General features: G+C 43.8%; 1 protein-coding gene across 1 annotated transcript in view; it reads right to left on the reverse strand.

Annotated features, from left to right (window-relative positions):
* The window catches only part of LOC137423420 (poly(A)-specific ribonuclease PARN-like), a gene marked incomplete in the record, with an annotated part of 200,382 nt that overhangs the window by 73,915 nt on the left and 106,731 nt on the right, over positions 1 to 19,736 (reverse strand). The window contains 3 exon segments of the mRNA XM_078774234.1: positions 4,939 to 4,981; positions 6,191 to 6,234; positions 7,830 to 7,907. Coding sequence (XP_078630360.1) covers positions 4,939 to 4,981; positions 6,191 to 6,234; positions 7,830 to 7,907 — 165 coding nt within the window.

The following is a 19,736-nucleotide window of genomic DNA, read 5'->3' on the forward strand; positions in this document are numbered from 1 at the left end:
CGGCACAGCCTGTTAGTCGGTAGGACTTCCGAAGTTCAGTCACAATCTCCAACCGCAATCTCAGTTTGCCACATACAGTGGATGCTCTCATATCTGAATACCCGCATATCTGGAATTACCATATCTGAATACTTTTGCGCAGCAATGAAAATTTCAAATTTGTCGCAGCGGGTAATGAAGAGTGGTGATAGCGGCTGTGATTGGCCCACCATCTCTCACACGCTCATTGGCCTGGCTGAGACACCTTGTGCATCATCTGAGATTTTACCCTTCCCTCAACCTCGTTTTAGTTTTCTCTCCATTGGAAGCGGTTGTGCGTGATTTATAGTGGCCATTTAGAAAAAAGTCCCTCAAAAGCAAGTCTGGTGACGTCAATCCGAGACAAAGTCCATGCCTCAACTCTGTGTTTGCCTCAAAATCTTGTGTCCCAAACCCGTCTCTCTCTGTACCCACCGTCTTCAGTCGTACCCAGCTGCTCCTGGACAATGTGACCTTCTCTCCTGACAAGGTGGAGAAGTTTCTGTCAACCCTCGACTCTGATTCTGCAACTGGACCAGACGGATCCAGCCCACGGGTCCTAAAATCCTGCTCTGCCGCTCTTTCACACCCTCTCTCTGTTCTCTTCACCCTCTATTTTGCTCAAGGTCATCTGCCATCAGCTTGGAAATCAGCCAACATTACCGCTTTACACAAAAACGGCGCAAAAATAGATCCTTGCAACTACAGACCAATCAGCCTGCTCCAAATTATCAGCAAATTCATGGAATCCATCATTGTATCGAATATCAAATCCTTCCTCTTCTCCAAAGGCTTGATCTCTGATCATCAATTTGGTTTCAGACCAGGTCACTCCACTCTGGACATGCTGCTTCTGCTGTCTCAACAATGGATAGAGGTCCTCAATGGCAAACAGGAAATTAGAGCTGTCTCCCTTGACATATCACATGCCTTCGATACGGTCTGGCACCCCGCTCTGCTCACCAAACTCTCCTCTTATGGTATCCATGGAAATCTCCACGCATGGCTTACGGACTTCCTCTCTGGTCGTAGTCAACATGTGGCCCTGAATGGATTTCTCTCATCTCCCCTTCATGTTCAGGCTGGGGTTCCCCAAGGCAGTGTTCTGGGCCCTGTGCTTTTTCTGGTCTTCATCAATGATCTCTCCGACTCTGGAAAATCCTCTCTATCTCTTTGCTGATGACTCCACTCTCTGCCGCTCCATACCTCTTCCCTCAGATCGGCAGTCTGCAGCCTCCTCACTCTCTGCAGACCTGGACAAAATCACAGACTGGTCAAACAAGTGGAACATGTCTTTCAATCCTGACAAATCTCACACTCTCACTATGTCTCTCCAAAAAGATCGTCTGGACAACACTCCCATCTACTTACTGAACAATCCTCTTGAAGAAGTTATGTCACTCAAGCTCTTGGGTCTCAATATCTGCCATGATCTTTCCTGGGAAAACCACATTTCCAAGCTGGCCTCCAAAGCCAGTCGCCGACTAGGCATCCTTCGTCGTGCGAAGTCCTAACTTGGCACACCTGAGCTCCTCACCACATACAAGGCTTTCATCCGCAACTCAATGGAATACTGCTCTCCCCTCTGGGCTGGTGCTCCTGCCTCACACCTAGCTCGGCTTCACGGTGTTGAAACTAAAGCTTTCAGAATCATTGGAATCCCCCGCGATGAAGCTAACTCTGAGGGCCTTTCACTCACTCACCACAGGCAGGTTTGGTTGTCTTTCTGTCTTCTACAGACTCCTCTCTGCCCTTGCTCCCCCAGCTCTGTCTGTGCTCTGTCCCCCAAATATTCCGACAGGTTGCACAAGATCTGCCAGCAACCCTCTTCTGGTGAAACTGCCAAAATCAAGACTCTCTGCTCACTTTCACTCTTTCATTCCTCTTTTCTCCCGCCTCTGGAACAAATTCCCTCACTCTCTTCAATCCCACTCCTCCCTCCAGGTCTTTAAAACTGCTGTTCACCACCATCTCTTATCTTCCCCCATCCAAAACCTTGATCTTTTCGACCCCCGCTAATTCACCCCAGATCCACTTTTTTGAAATACCGACATCTTTCCTGGAAGTCCTAGCAGTGTCCATGTGTTTTTTTTTAACCTCTCCCACCGCCCGCCACACTTCCCACGCCTCCTCCCCCCAAGCCCTCTCCCTCCCACAGATCTCCCGGTGTCCATGCTCTCAAATGTTGTACTTGTGTGCTTCCACCTATCTACCCATCTTGTCTCCAGCTCCCTTTATTATGTTTTATGTGTCCGTTTGTTTTTGTGTGATTCATTTTAGCCCTTACACGAGCCTCGATCTTGTATATAAAAAAAATTAAAAATGCCTGTGAACGTTTATAGTAGGGATCCGTCCCATGTCGAAAAGGGGATGGTTTGCATACATTTTCCTCATAAATCAGTGCCTCTCTTTTTATGGTGCACTATTGTGAGAAGCAAGACAAACGAGGGCAAAATTTTCTTTGCAATACATGTCCCCTACCAAATTTCAATTCAATATCAGTAAACATCCATTTATTTGGGCGGTGTATAATGCCATGTGGGATCCTGAAAAAAATAATTTAAAAAATAACCTGATGTACATACATGAAGCAAAAGCATGCGTACTGCTTTGGTGCATATATAATACAATGTGTTTATATACCTGGGATCATTGCAATTGCATTGGCCCATGAACTAACACCCAGCCCTAAGGTCTGCTGATCTGTGCTGCTTCATGGAATGGCGGTGCATGATTTTAATTGTGGAGGAGTCAGACCAGCTGTCCAGCCAATGGGTGTAAAGCAGTGGGGTGAGGTCAGGGCAGTTGAAAACTGAGCCATGTATAATATGTGATATTTTCTCGGTATAAAACCTAGATCCAAAACCCAGATCAACAATCCTATCCAATAAGTTCTGTCGCTCAAGCTCTTGGGTCTCACTATCTGCCATGATCTTTCTTGGGAAAACCACATTTCCAAGATGGCCTCCAAAGCCAGTCGCCGACTGGGCATCCTCCGTCGAGCGAAGTCCTTCCTTGGCACACCTGAGCTCCTCACCACATACAAGGTTTTCATCCGCAGCTCGATGGAATACTGTTCCCCCCTCTGGGCCAGTGCTCCTGCCTCACACCTAACTCGGCTTCACGCTGTTGAAGCCAAAGCTTTCAGAATCATTGGAATCTCCTGCGATGAAGCTAACTCCGAGGGCCTTTCACTCACTCACCGCAGGCAGGTTGGTGGTCTTTCTGTCTTCTACCGACTCCTCTCCGGCCTTGCTCCCCCAGCTCTCTCTGTGCTCTGTCCCCCAAATATTCCTGCAGGTCGCACAAGATCTGCCAGCAACCCTCTTATGGTTAAACTGCCAAAATCTAGGCTCTCTGCTCACCTTCACTTTTTCATTCCCCTTTTCTCCCGCCTCTGGAACAAACTCCCCCACTCCCTTCAATCCCACTCCTCCCTCCAGGTCTTTAAAACAGCTGTTCACCATCATCTCTTATCTTCCCCCATCCAAAACCTTGATCTTTTCTACCCCCGCGAATTCACCCTAGATACACTTTTTCGAAATTCCAACTTCTTTCCTGGAAGTCCTTGCAGTGTCCATATGTTTTATACCTCTCCCACCACCCCCCAAGCCCTCTTCCTCCCACAGTTCTCTTGATGTCCCTGCTCTCAAATGTTGTGTTTGTGTCCTTTCCCCTCTCTCCCCATCTTGTCTACCACTCCCCTTATTTTGTGTTTTATGTGTCGGTTTGTGTCGGTTTGACTTTTTGTGTGATTAATGTCAGCTCTTTCACGAGCCTCGATCTTGTATACAAAAAAAAAAAAAAGAAGAAGACATAACTCCGTGAAAAAATGAGGAAACGTCCCGAAACTTAAACTTCTTCTGTAGCTTACCAAAATAAAGCCATGAAATAAGTTTCAGTTGAATATGTTAATGGGTATGGAAAAAGAAGTCTGCATACCAAACCACAGGTGGGATGGACAGACAGACGGAGAGCAAACCTATAGTTGCCCCTGGGTAGGGGACTAAAAATAGCTCTGAGTGGGCTGATGATCATCTCTTGAAGTTGGAGATAAGACCTCTGCTGATTTGGGAGAGGGAGGAGGGGTGTTCATTTTATCTATCAGACCTCTGCTTCCCTGGGAACCTCCCTGATATGAAATTGAAGAATCTAAGACCAAGTGATCCTGCAGACCATCGAGTAGAAGGGCTGTATCGGGTTTCGGAGACGTCGGTTGGTAAATAAGGGACGAGTCGAGATCCAAAGTTTCAGGGGGTAATGCTCATCCCCTCGCCCCATTCCCTCCACCCACCCCCCCCCCCCCCCCCGCACCCACCCCGGGAGCCCCCATAATCTGAAATCGAAAAATACGAAATAAAAAAATATAAGATCGAGTCCAGAGTAGAATGATTCTGTAGACCAGAGTAGAAAGGCTGTATCAGGTTTCAGAGCAATCGGTTGGTGTATCCTGATATGTTCTGATCCATTCTACGAGTATGTTTCTAGCTTCTCTGCGAGCCTCACTTTGTATACAAAAAAACCCAATCATTTGCTACATCCCTAAAAGTTTCTCACTAGTAAACATTGGGATATGCATGGATGGCCAAAACCTCTCATGAAGTTTTTGCATCAGCGACAGTCTAAGGGTTTATAAATGCAAGTAGTGTACTGTGTATGCTTTCTGAATGGAAATCAGTGACCCCAGAAGGTGAAATTGCATTATATACGTATAACATTCAAAAATGATGGCAAAGTCAATTACACTCCTTCGGTTAAATTCTCTTTCAGTCAGTTTTACCCAGAAAAATAAATAAATAAATAAAACTGCCAACATTTAAAAAACTGCCAAAGCTTGTGTCAAAAGTGAACTACAATGCAACTAAGTTTTTTTTATTGGAATAGATAAAATTATACAAGTCTGCTGTGCCTAAACTTTACCTTAAACGGATGATTGCTGCTCATCAGTTTGGTGTCCAGGAGCCTAGGGAACAAATATGCATCATGCAAGACCTTAAAACCAAGAATATTTCACAGCGAATGCACAGCAACAATTCTCCTCGATATAATAAACCAGGAAACTTACTGTGACATTGCACAAGTACAGCTCGTAAAATTATGACTAATCAGAAATAAAATAAACCTCTGAGCTGTGTTGCACAAACAAACGAGCACAAAAGAAAAAGGAAACCCATAAATAGTGGGCTGAAATTACTGCCACCGATTGGAAGGTATGTGCATACTCAATTTTACTCATGTGTGTGCTTGTGCTTCGGAATGACGTAAAAGCTGTTACCAATAGTAATGAGACACTAAGGAAATGTGCAGAGTTATTCATTAATTGACAACTGTTTATTTGAGTTCTATTTTTTTTAAACGTCGTGGTCTGACTTGGCAACGAGCACAGATTGAAACAAATTGCAAATATTTTGTTTTGCAAATTTTGGTCGGTATCTCCTGGCTGCAAATAGAGAACAAGAGCAGAGCAAGCTCAGTGAGTGATGGGTGTTGATCAAGGTGTAAGAGTACCAAAGGAAATGGATAAGTCAAGAAGGATGTGTATAGACTATAGAGCAACAGCGTTGTGATATGGACGTGGAAAAGATCACTGTCAGCTGGGGCGAGTGTGATTTCATTGGAACAATGGTGGCAAGTCAGAATAATTTATGAGCCGAGAGGTTTTTGAGAGGTGAAGTCGGCTCAGAATATATGTTTAGGCATTTAAGGAGGTGAACGTGAAAAGCGAGGAGAGACATCGTGGTCATTATGGAAAAACAATATTCCTATGAAATGGTACCTCTGTTGATGAGAATTGATAACAGCAACAACACTTAAGGAATACATGGCTCCGTACGTAGTCTCTTATGACCTTTGTTCTTTAAAAAAGTAACGAAGAACGAAAATAGTGGAAGCAATGAACCAACTTTTATTTGGGTGAATAATGATTAATTAAACCTACATTTTTTGAAACTTTAACAACACTTGACCCTCACTTAGTGTGACATCATTAGAAACACTTGGGGGCATTTTTGCCTTCAAATGATGTAATAAGAACTCAAGTGGAATGTCTGCAGTGAGATGTAATTTTTAAAATTTCTACATAAAGGTGAAATGAATGAATTTAATGAATGAAAAAAATGAATGAATTATTCACTGCTATGCAAAACAAAACCTATTTATTAATTGTGCCTACCTGGGGAACATGCAGTTTGTGAGCTCTTTGAATTCGTTCAAGTCCTGTTAAAGAGGAAAAGGTCAACTGTTACTTTTGTCAAGGTGAACGGTTTCATTTCTCCAATTCTAAAAGTCAATTTCGGAGTTGTATCGTGTCCTTGTCTGCACACGTGAGCATGATTTGTGTTAGAGCTCCTCCACGAGCCTTTGACCCTGTAAAAATAATAATAGTAAAGACAGGCCAAAATAAATGGAGGTTGAAAGGAAAGTCGACAGTGCAGAGATTTTGAGGGTGATTAATGTAACAAGGTAAAACAGGCAAACATAGGTTAATAACGAGGGTTCAATGTAATTCAACCAGATTCAAGAAACGATTCCAATGAAGGCATTTATAGGCATGCGGGATCACTGACGGCATGTATGACAAAAGCTGCTGCTTTAAATATTGTACCATTATAAAAACAACCTATAGCAGAGGTCACTCACTGAAAAGAGATGTTAGGAGCCCAATACATATTATGTATGGAAAAGCTGAGCTATTCACAAACTACAGTATCTAAAAATGGCAGGACATTTTACCACCCTCAAACCCCTGCACTCCACCCCAAACTTCTTTCCCCAGTATGCAACATAACAAAACCTTTATCATCCAACCTCCACCCACTCCCTGATTCCCAATTTCTATACTTCCCCTTTTCAAACTTTTTTCTTTATTCGTTATCCTCCTTTTGATTTAATTTTGACATTCACAATTAAACATTTCCCTAACAGATGGCCCTTTACACAAGCATCCCACCATCAGGGGTAGGGCTAAAAATGATACTCCTCTTGCACCTTCATGTCATGGGGGTGATCATAACTACCAAGTTTGGTGAATTTCTTCCCAAACATTTAGGAGCAGACAGTGACAGACAGACAGATGGACAGAGAGACAGACAGACGGAAAGACAGACAGACGGAAAGACAGACAGACGGAAAGACAGACATACGGAAAGACAGACAGACGGAAAGACAGACAGACAGAAAGACAGACAGACGGAAAGACAGACAGATGGAAAGACAGACAGACGGAAAGATAGACAGATGGAAAGACAGACATACGGAAAGACAGACAGATGGAAAGACAGACAGACGGAAAGACAGACAGACGGAAAGACAGACAGACGGAAAGACAGACAGATGGAAAGACTGACAGAGCCGATTTCAATATCCCCCAGTTTTTTTTCCAAAAGGGTGGGAATAAAAATCTCAAGCACCACATCAGCTTCAAAATAAGGGTATAAAGATGTAGGACATGTATTGGTGAAAACTGATCATGGATGGAAAGCGAAATTGCTTTGAGAAAGACCAGCATTCAAATGTCAGGTTTGTGGTGGTCTAATGATCTAACCAGCATGTAAAAAGAAGAGTGAAAAAAAAAATCTTCAAGCACTATGAAAGAGTCGGCTTGACTGACTTGGTGATTTGGTATGCCTTAAAGAAAACCAAGCTCTAACCTGAAGAAATAGTTCACCACTTTCTCTATTCAAGACATCTTTACGTATAGCCGTTCAGTCAGAACTTGTACACATGGGTGACACAAACCAGCACAAATCGCCATAAGAATGTGATCCACATAAATCTGATAGGAATTGTGTTGTAGTCTGGTGAGCTCACACCTCTGGCAAAGCACTGCCGAACTGATGCACGCTGTGCATGATGTCCAACAGCATGTTGTGACCGACGACAAGTTTTCCCTGCACAAGCATTCCACCATGAGCAGCAAGGCAATGCGATCAGGAAGGAGGAAGCAGAGGATGGAAGGGAGATACAATATGCTCTTTAATATTGTATATTTCACCGGATTCCCAAACAACAACAACAACAAATTATTTCATGACCTACAGTGGCCTGGAAAAGTATTCACCCCCCTCCAAAGTTGTTACATTTTGATGCCACCTGAGCTTATTTCATGATGGTTTCAAATCAAACTTAATATAGAGTTTTCACAACATACTCCACAGTGATGAAGCTAAACAAACAAAAAAAAAATCAGATAAAATGTGAATTAGCAAGGTTAACAAATAAAATCAGATAATTCTCATTTGCATAAGTCTTCAACCACTTTACCGAATTAACCTAAAATCACTTCAGGAGCAAATTATTTCTTTGAAAGGTTACAAAATAAGTATAATAGGTTTCACCTGTATGTAATCAGTGGTTAACGTAAAAATTAAGCTCTCTCTCTCTCACTTAACTAAGGAATTTTAAGGTGCAACTCAACCAACAAGGCAAATAGTAAGACCAAGGAGCTTTACAAAGAAGTCAGACATAAAGTGGTGGAGAAGCACCATTCAGGAGAGGGTTATAAGAAGATTTCAAAGTCACTCATTATCCCTTTGAGTACGGTGAAATCCATCGTTAATAAGTGGAAGACGTATCATACCACCTAGACTCCACCCAGATCAGGTCGTCCATCCAAACTCAGCAGCCGGGCAAGTACAAAACTGGGTCAGGATGTCACTGTAAATCCAATAATGACTTTGAAGGATCTGTAAGGTTCTATGTCCGGGATGGGGGTCAGTGTTCATCAATCAACAATATCCCATTCCCTTCACAAAGCTGGCCTCTATGGACAGGTGGCAAGATACTATTACTGGAAAAGACGCATATAAAAGCTTGTATGGAGTTTGCAAAGAAGCATATTGATGGTACTGCAGGCATGTGGGGAAAAGTTTTGTGGTCAGATGAGACAAAAATTTAACTTTTTGGTCTAAATTCAACGTGCTCACGTCTGGCACAAGCCGAACAAGCACATCACCCAGTTAACATCATCTCTACTGTCAAGCATGGTGTTGGCAGCATCATGTTATGGGGCTGCTTTTAATCAGCAGGGACTGGCAAGCTTATCAGGATAGAAGGGACAAAGGAATGGTGCAAAGTACAAGAGAGTCCTTGATGAGAACCGGTTTGGGCGAGCCATGAATCTGAAACTGGGTAGGAGATTCACATTTCAGCAGGACAATGATCCAAAGCACAAAGTGAAAGCCACACTGGAGTGGCCGAATAAGAAGAAAATAAATGTATTTGAATGGCCCAGTTAAAGTCCTGCCTTGAACCCAATTGAACATTTAAGGCGAGACTTCAAGATTGAAGTCCACCGATGATAACCATCAAACTTGGCAGAACTAGAGCAATTTTCACATGAAGAATGGGCAAATATTTCACTATCCCACTGTGCATAGCTGGTGGAGACCGACCCAAAAAGACTCCTAGTAGTCATTGCTGCAAAAGGTGCTTCCACCAAGTCCTGATCGAAGGGCTGAATACTTTTGCAACCAGTGAATTTCGATTTGTACATGTTTTTTGCAGGTATTCCTCATATGTAACCTCCTTCAACTATAACAGTTTCGTTTGTTCTCTTCAGTTATGAATAAAAAAAGATCACTGGGAAAAATTGTTTCGACGTAACTTATAACTCACCTTAATGTGGCATTATTGATAAGGCATAAATACCTTTGCAGGCCACTGTATCCACTATCCAACCAACAATAGTTTCAATGAAAACCAGCAAGAGCAAGCTCATCTCTTTTGGCTTGTTGGGTGTCAATAAAAATAAAACTCAATCGAGGTGTTAACATCTACAAAAGTAAGATGTGAACAATAACCATGGGAAAAAAAATAAAGGAAAAAAGCAGGGTCCCCATGGCAGCTTTACATTTCAGTGCCTTTAGGTTTTCAATGTTTTGCTATACTGTCATATGTAGACATAGACATAGGTCATAAGCAAGCTAAATACATTTGAAGAGTATATTGTCATTTTGCAAAACAAGGATACCATAGTATAAAGAAGACATATAGAGAATACAAGCAAAGGATAGAAGATAACAATGGATTCTGCAATGCATTTCAAACTGTGAAAATGACATACAGCTGGGAAGGTGGTAATAAAATAACAGAAGAGGGGTGGAGGAAGGGAGAAAGGAGTCAGTGAATGACAAACATAAAATTGCTTTGATGGTCACCAATGCAAGACACGGTGTGCAGTAATGCTCAGACGTGCAATGGATGAACATGAAAAAAAAGGAAAAAACTACAAACTGAATAAATTATTAATAGGTTGGGAAGTGCAATGGTAAAAGGTAATGTTTGTCATGAATTGTAAACAGTTAGCCAGACACCATGGGAGCTGCTTCAACAAATGCACAAAACATGAATCATAGCTCATCACTGACAAGCCACATTGCAAGGTGCAAGGAAGAGAGACGATCGAGATTAATTTACAAGCTTATGTGGACAGCAAGAAGCGAATCTTAAGCCATCGGCCATGGTCTCCCTATCAACCGAGTCAGAAACTGTGGTTGTGTCTCCCTCACGATTATTGATCTCAGCATTGGACGGCAAAAGTTCCACAAACCCAAAGTCATGACACTTCTCGACCAGCAATAGCCCAGAACATGCATTTGCATTGCGGTGGCAGATTTCAGGACCGCCCGTGGGTCAACAGCAATACAATTTATGCCACAGTCGCACGTGGAAGGAATCTGATGCGACCGGAAGGGTTATCCGTCGAGCAAATTGCAGTCCAGTTGCCAGGGTGTCAAAGCTATCTGGCCCTTCTTACATGCAACACACCTGCCTCTGTTCCATAATCATTCACACTCTTCCTTTAGACCTTTGGTGTGGCTGGCTCGTCAAAGCCCCTAACGCAGAAATTTGCACAAAGCTTCCATTTATTGAAATTGAGGACAAGAGAATGACCTTTAAGTGTTAAACAAAATGAGTATTAAAAAATACTATTTGCAAAAAGACGTTTTTATAGATGTTATTTCCATTTGAAAACCATTATGTGGCTTGTTTTGAAGGACAATAAATGTCACCAAATTACCAAAAGACAATTTTCAAAGCAACTTGTTTGTTACCCTCGCCAGAGGAGAGGGTATTGCATTTGGGTCCATTTGTCTGTCTGTCTGTTTGTCCAAACAGAAAGTGAATCGGTGTATTAATTACACAAGTGAGGTACCCGTGCTACACACGGGTGGGAGGCCAGAAGCAAGCAGACAATGCAGAAACGGCGAATGCTAAAGCATGAAACCAATACATTCCACATTCCTGTAGCACGTTCAGTCACATGTCAGACATGGACAGCAAGTTCGTGAAGGACTTCCATGAAAAACGTACCCATTCGCAAACAAACGAGTACGTTTGTTCTATACCCAGTCAATGGCGAATCTGCATATGGCGATCCGCGAATTTCACATTCAGAAAGTAGAAACCATCACAGCATTCCGTCATTCACTTGAACTCGATATCTCTTTTTTCATTCCAAACAGCATAACTCCAATCACAAATTAAATAACATTATTATAAAAAATAAATTTTTAACAACATTCGTGACATAAACAAATATTTAAATCCTGATGTGAAGTTCCGTACGGTTGGGTGAACACAATTACGTATTCAAAATCGTAATTGTATTCACTCAATTCCAATCATCAATTGATACTTTAACAAAACGATTAACACGATTAACGTTTAACGATTTAACATTATGATTGAATGATGGTTGTATTGGGATATTATCAAACCCGCACATTGCCATCATCTGTCCACTTCCGCATTCGCGGCAGGTTCTTAATTCTCATCAAAATCTAAACAGTATTTGTAGAATTTCAATAAAAGCCACATCACTGTTCATATCGGAAAATATTATTCCATCGTGTTTGGAAAAACTGGAAAATTGGAAAACAATATAGCCTATTTTACTCCAGGGGGTCCCAGGATTACCCACCCAAAATATTGTTGCGATCGGTTCAGCCGTTTTTGCGGTAACTTCGAACGGACGGACAGACGGACATTTGGTGAATTATAGTAAGATTAGACCCGTATACACCTTTAGATCCCTCAAGACCGCTAACACCCTTCAAGACCCCAAGACCATTTAGACTCTTCAGAAACCAAAGACTCTTTAGACACATTATAACCCTAAGACCCCTGAGATCCTCTAAAATCCCTACGACTCTGTATAACCTTCATTCCCTTCATAACCCAAACACCCTTTATGATCCTCAAGACCTCAAAGACCCTTGAGACTACCAAGACCCATAAAAACCCTTAATACACCTAAGACCTTTTATAACCCAAAGACCCCGTTACACAATTTAGAACCCTTAGACTCTTTAGATCCTTGAGAACACTACGGCCCTATAGAACCGCTAAGATGCTTAAGTCTCCTTTATACCCTTTTAGACCTTTGCACCAATGAATACCCTTTGGTATTTTGACCCTTTTAAAACGTTTTAAGACTCTTCGGCACTTCTGACTCTTTAGACCATTACAACTTGTCAGACCTTTGACCTTTCATTTGCAATCAATGACCTCACATTTAGTACATCATTCCTTTATTTGCCACACAAAATACACCATACAAATCAAGTCCTGGTGAGTGTCTGCAATCTCTGATTGCTCTTTCTAGTTCTATATATGCACTTGTTTTGAGGAAAACAATTGTGTTCTTGTAATGTCACACATACATTTCATACCAACATAACAAACAGCGGAATATAAATTTGATTTTCATTCATGTCCGCACACGTTAGATTGACAGATTTAATAAACTAGCCTGGATCGGCTCGCTATGCTCACCTCGCCACACGTCGCAACGGAGGCACAGGGTTATTTTAAGTGAGGATAATGACTGAACGTGAGTTGCTGTGTAGTCATGATTTACACCAATCGTAATACAAACATTTCTTTTGAGCAAATTTATTTGCAATATTGGTGATATTATTATTTACTTGTAATCTAAAAAGCTTCAAGTTGCCTAAAGCTCTAAATGGTCAAGGGTCCAGGCTGTCTAATCTGCCTGAAGGGTGTAAGGGGTCTAAATTGTGTTGAGGTCTAAGCGGTCGAAAGGGACTTAAGCGGCGTAAAGGTCTAAAGGGTTTAGGGGCCTAAGGGGTATAAAAAGTCTCAAGGGTGAAGGGAGGGATCTGAAGGTGTTTAGCGTATCAAAAGGGTCTTAAAGGTAAAAGGGGTCTTTAGGGTCTTGGGAGTCTTAAGAGTCATTGGGGTCTTAAGGACCTTGTGATCTAATGGGTCTTACAGGTCTCACAAGCTTTTGGGTTCCTAAGGATCTTTGTGGCCTTAAAGGTATTTGTAAAGTATCTCGACAAACTGCGATCAATTGTCGTACGCGTTTATTCACTCTGCCGATCAAGGCCCGATTCACAGCAGCGCCATCCGAGCTCTGGCGTAGGGATACAACCCGGTCCCGGTGTAGGGATACAATGGTGAACATTTGCACTGCATACATGACATCCTCCCCTTTAAGTCCAAAATTACCAAGAGCAATACGTGCTAGATTTCCAGAATTGACATTTCAAAAGCAACATTTCCAAACCATGTGAAAATATGTGTGCAAACGGTTATGAGAATAATGAAAATACGTGAAAATAGAACATGTGTCAACGTGAAAAAAAAACATCTTCAAAGATTCAACCGGTCGGGTGCTTTTCTCTCACGCATTGAGCGTCGCGGTGTACCAGTGGATACAGAGTCCGAGGTGATTCCTTTGGGTCGCGGTGTACCAGTGGATACAGAGTCCGAGGTGATTCCTTTGGTCTCCACGAAGGGTGTAGCGTTTGCAGAGGTTTTCGGGGCATCCGAGCCGGCTGGAGCGGCCACGACGATCTCCGGCAGTGGCGGGTCGAACTGTTGTCCTGACTGTGACGATGCTACAGGCTCCATCGACTCACAGTGACGGTAGGTTATGTGGTCCTGATGTCGACGAATTTCACGGCCGTCCTGCAGGCGAATCACACTGGACAGTGGACCTGGCTTCTCGATGATGTCTCCCGGTAGCCACGTCGCACCTGCACCAAAATTTCGGGCAAACACTGGATCTCCAATGTTGATACATCGACTGTTGGACGTCTTATCGTGCACCAACTTTTGATTAAGCTGGCTCTGATAAACATTTGATGATATGTCTGGTTTGAGATTGTCAAGTGTCGATCTCAAGTGTCGTTTCATCAATAACTCAGACGGAGCTGCACCGGTTGTTGATTGTGGCGTGATGCGGTATTTGAACAGGAGACGAGACAGCTTTGTTTCCAGGGTTCCCTCCTGAAGTTTCTGCAATCCGGATTTGATGATTCCCACAGATCGTTCGGCCAAGCCATTTGAAGCCTGGTGATGTGGGCTGACAAACTTATGTTTGATGCCGTTCCGACGTGTGAACTTGGCAAACTCGGTACTGGAAAAACACGAACCGTTATCACTCACGATCATCCTGGGCAGACCATGAGTGGCGAAACAGCGTCTGAGTCTTTCGATGACAATGGCTGACGTAGTACCACGCGTCACATAGGCATCAATCCATTTTGTGTGCGCGTCCGTAATTATTAGAATCATGCTGCCGTTAATAGGCCCGGCATAATCGAGATGTAGGCGATGCCACGGTTCGCTGGGCCATTCCCAGGGATGCAGTGGCTCTTTCGCAGGTGTATTCCGGGTGCTCTGGCAGGGGTAACAATGTCGAACATGATGTTCGATATCAGCATCAAGATTCGGCCACCACACATAGTTTCTGGCGAGTGACTTCATCTTCACAATCCCGGGGTGACAGTCATGGATTTCATCCATGACCCTGGAACGCAGATTTTTCGGGATCACGACACGACATCCCCAGAGTAGGCAACCATTTTCCACGCTGAGTTCGTTTTTACGTGCTTTAAAAGCCGCAAAATCTGGGTCACCCTCAGGTAGCAAATGCCATCCAAGCTGTACAGCCTGGACAGTTCTGGACAGAACGGGGTCTCGTCGAGTATGAGTGCGGATCTGGCCGGAATCGACAGCACAATCTTCCAGATGATCCATCAGTGCGATAATGGATCCTGGTGTAGGCGAATCATCAACGGATTCTGGAAGGGGTAACCGACTCATGGCATCTGCATTTGTGATAGACGAACCGGGCTTATAACATATGGTGTAGTCATAAGCAGCGAGAAACAGGGACCAGCGGATGATCCTGGGCGGTAGTGTGTCAGATGTCGCCTTAGTTGGACCAAACAGACTGATCAGCGGCTTGTGATCAGTGCGAATCGTGAAATGATGTCCAAGAAGGTACTGGCGAAATTTGCCGACGCCGAAAACGATTCCCAATCCTTCCTTGTCAAGTTGGGAATAGTTTTTCTCTGCCGGGGACAACGTTCTGGATGCAAATGCAACCGGTCTTTCCGTACCATCAGGCATCACGTGCGATAATACACTCTCCACTCCATACCGACAGGCATCGCATGTCAGCACAAGATCCTTCTCTGGATCAAAATGAACGAGAACATTGGACGATTTGAGCAGATCCTTAGAGGTCTGGAATGCTGATTGTTCAGTAGACCCCCAGCTCCAGGAGACTCCTTTCCTCAAAAGCCGATAAAGGGGGCCCAAAACGTCGGTCACATTCGGGATGTAACGACCATAGAACTGAAGCAAACCGAGGTATGACTTCAATTCGGTCACATCTCGTGGAGAAGGAGCATCCTTGATAGCTCGGACTTTCTCATCTGTCGGGTGTAGACCCTCGGCATCAATCGTATGACCCAGGTACGTGACTGATGGCACCATAAACTTGCACTTGTCTCGACGCAAACGTAGGCCGGAGTCCGAAATCTTCTTCAGAACTCTCTCCAGGTTCTGTAGATGTTCCGCGTCCGTACGACCAGTAACCAGAATATCATCCTGGTAACAAACGACGTTGCGTTCGGCGGCAAACAAACTGTCCATGACACGCTGATAAATTCCAGGTGCAGATTTCACTCCAAAACTAAGTCGGTGGTACCTATACAACCCACGATGCATGTTGATGGTAAGATACTGTTTCGAATTCTCGTCCAAGCAGAGCTGTAGATAGGCGGATTTGAGATCGAGTTTCGTAAAAGTCTTGCCTCCCGTGAGACGAGCATAGAGGTCTTCGATCCTCGGGATTGGATATTTATCCAATGAAGAACACCTGTTCACGGTCATTTTATAATCTCCACATATGCGGATGGACTGGTCCGATTTTATGACCGGAACGATGGGCGCCGCCCATTCGGCATACTGGATTTGCTCGATGATCCCCAGATTTTCAAGATGATCCAGTTCCTTGTCAATCCGCTCACGCAGGGCGAAAGGGACTGGGCGAGCCCTGCAAAATATAGGATTGGCATCCCGGTCAACCCTGAGTTTAGCCGTATGTCCTTTCAAGGTTCCAAGCTCATCCTTGAAGACATCCGGGTACGTATCCAGCACATTTTTGAGTGTGTATGCTGCGGTAGGAGAAACGTTGGCTGCCTGGAGTTGATGAATGCTTTCCCACTTCAGTCGAATTATGCTCAACCAGCTCCTGCCGAGTAAGGAAGGGCCCTTTCCAGGAATGACGATCAGGGGTAGGTGAAACTCACGGTTATCGTAGCCCACCGTGACATCACATGTACCGCAGGGAACAATCTTCTCACCTGTATAGGTGGAGAGTCCATAGGTAGTAGGTTTCAGATGGGGTCGGTCAGCATCACTCCACAGGTTTGTGAAAACAGCATGGCTGATGAGCGAGACGGCCGCACCAGTGTCGACCTCCATTTGCAATGGTCGATTGTTGACGACAACATTGGCAAGAAGAGGGTCCCGCCTATGGTGAGAATCAATATGAAGCAGGTCATACGATTCTGAGTTGTCGGAAACAGAGCTCACCTGGTCAAGCTCGGGTTCCTCCGAACCGATAAACTGATGAATCTTGTCAGCAGCTTTTCCTTTTCCCGATTTGCGAGTGATGCAAGCTGGAGCAATATGGCCAGTTTTCGAACAGAAATGGCAGGTGGCATCTTTGAACCGACACGTCTCCGGAGGGTGCTTTCCGTTGCACCGAAAACAGTTGTTGTGGGTTTGAGACTGCACTGGCTTCTGACGAGGAGCCTTGTTCCAACGTTGTGGCTGAACATGATCCAACCGATTCACAGCAGGGCTGGTACCAGATGAGCGAGTGGCACCGATGCTTGTAGCGTTGCGTTCAGCACTTTCCATGGAAATGGCGGTGTCTCTGGCATTTTGGAACGTCAGTCTTCTCTCAGCAAGCAGGCGTCTACGAGTGCGGTCATCGGACATGCCAACCACCAGCAAATCACGAAGCATGTCATCGATCGTGTCCCCAAACTCACACAGATGTGACAGTTTTTTGAGGTGTGCAATGAAGTCTGCGATCGACTGACCTTGCTGCTGTCTGCACATGTAAAAATTAAACCGACACAGGATGACTGAAGGAGATGGGTTGCAATGTTCCTTCAAAGCGGCCTTGAGCTCTGCATACGTGAGCTCCTGGATTGTCCGAGGCCGAATCAGGTTTTTAACGAGTGTGAACGTCTCACCTCCGCAAACGGACAGGAAGACGGCCTTCATCCGGCCTTCGGTCGCGATGCCGTTCGCCTCGAAGTAGAAAGACAACCGCTCAGAATACGTGTCAAAATCCCCCTCATGAGGGTCGAATTCATCGATATGGCCGAAAGATGTCATGGTCTAGATGTTTACCTTCGTCGCCATGTAATACCTGCATACATGACAGTATTCCAGGTGTAAAGAGTCTTTGGGGCCTAAAGGGTATTTGGGTCTTCAGAGTCTTTAACGTCTTTGGAATCTTTTAGGTCCTCTGGGTATTTTGGGTTCTCTGGGTCTTTTGTGTCCTTTGGATCTTCAGGGTATGTTTTGTAATAACATTAAAATTATGCTATTATCAATGGAGTTGTTATTACTTTTGTTATTAAAAGCCTCCTGGGAAAAACGACATAAGCTTTCACTATACGGATATACACCTCAATGCGGTTGCGATAGGATAAGTAACGACCGAATGTATCGCGGTCAAAAAAAACACCACCACCAAATAGTCATTGAGCCTGGTGTTGGCTTAGCGGTTAGGGTGCCGGCTTGGGATCCTAGGATCCTGGGTTCGAATCCAGGTCGATCGCTGAATTAACGCCAGGGGGGTTGACTCAGCCTGTCATCCTTCCGAGGTCGGCAAATTGAGTACCAGCTTGCTGGGATGAATGACCACGGTGTGTACCCCGGTTTAGAATAGGTACACCGTATCCCTGCGCATCGTAAGAGCGTGACCAAGGGTTGGCGTCAGGAAGGGCATCCGGCCATAAAAACATTGCCTCAAACAGGGAACCATGATTGTCATGGGGCCCGCAAGGTTAACCCCCGCTCTAGCAGGGAAAAATGGCCTTGAAACGATCATTCATTCATTTTTCATTCACCAAATAGTCAGACCACCAAATAGCATATTTTAGTGTGATGATAAAGAGATGTGCCAAAATGTATGTTGGCATTTACTACCACAAATAAGTTGGAATATAATGAGGGAGAGGCATTAAAAGGCTGATGAGAGAAAAGCAGAAAGTGGGAAGGTGGAGGTAATTTCACTAGCTGCTTTGTAAGGAAGAGGTGGTAGGGCTGCACGGACTGTGAATGAAATAATGAAATCTACAAGAACACTCCCAAGGTGGCTTCAAGTACAATATATTTGCTAGAGACAAAGCATTAGGAAAACGTTTGGTTTGAACCAGCATATAAAATTAAATGGTAACTGATTTGAGATTGAAGGACGATGACAGAGAAATAAAAACATTTGTGTCTGAAATGCAATTAAAATTATCTGTGAAATAGCCAAAAGTAACGGTATGCAAATTTTCCCCTGGATAATTTCACAGTACTAATAATACAAAGGTGTTCCAATGTTGATCAGTACTTACAATAATAAATAAATAAATAAAATGAAGCACAGTGAGGTTGAAATGCACCTATTTTTCAATGTATTCCCCTGCTACACATAAATACAGCAGTTGTCCCATTGATGCCTCGATGGACTCTGCGTAAGAATTTTAAGGATAGGGTATGCAGTAAATTCAGTATGCGATTTTTCGACATCTTCATAATTCATAAACGTAATTCCATCCAGACGTTGTTTGAGTGGACCGAGGAGATGAAAAATCACTCGGTGACAAGTTTGCACTCTGTTGGGGATGACTTAGAACTTCCCAACTCATCTCTGTTGGAGAAGTAGCGGTCACTCGTGAAGAGTCGATGAGTTATCGTCGGCACGCTGAAAATATTCCAGCCTAAATCACCTTCAGTTGAACATCAGGCAGGGCCAGCCAGTTTGTGAAACATATGGGCCAAACTTCCCTCTCAGCCAAGCAACACAAGGTGGGATGAATGGGGTTGTTAAAATATTAATGTATACATAAAAACATGTACGCAGTGCAGCATTGAATAAGAGGAGGGGTAAATCCCCCACTCTCCATCCCCCCCCCCCCAAAAAAAAACAGACCAAAATATGCAGAAAGACAGAAACATATAACAGTGACACTTAAAAAAACAAAAAACAGCTAAAATGGAATGGCAGTTGGTAGACAGACGGTCCACAGAAAGCTCATTTTGGAGGCTCAGGTTCTACTGATGAGTTTCTGCGTTTCTTCCACTCTATTATCCCTTGCTGTTGCTAAATTAGTGTTATGTTTCGTGATTGTTTCTACATGCTGCTCGTCTAATCACTCCTG

This window comes from Myxine glutinosa, chromosome 3, assembly GCF_964187855.1.
Source record: "Myxine glutinosa chromosome 3, kmMyxGlut1.1, whole genome shotgun sequence".
Taxonomy (NCBI): domain Eukaryota; kingdom Metazoa; phylum Chordata; class Myxini; order Myxiniformes; family Myxinidae; genus Myxine; species Myxine glutinosa.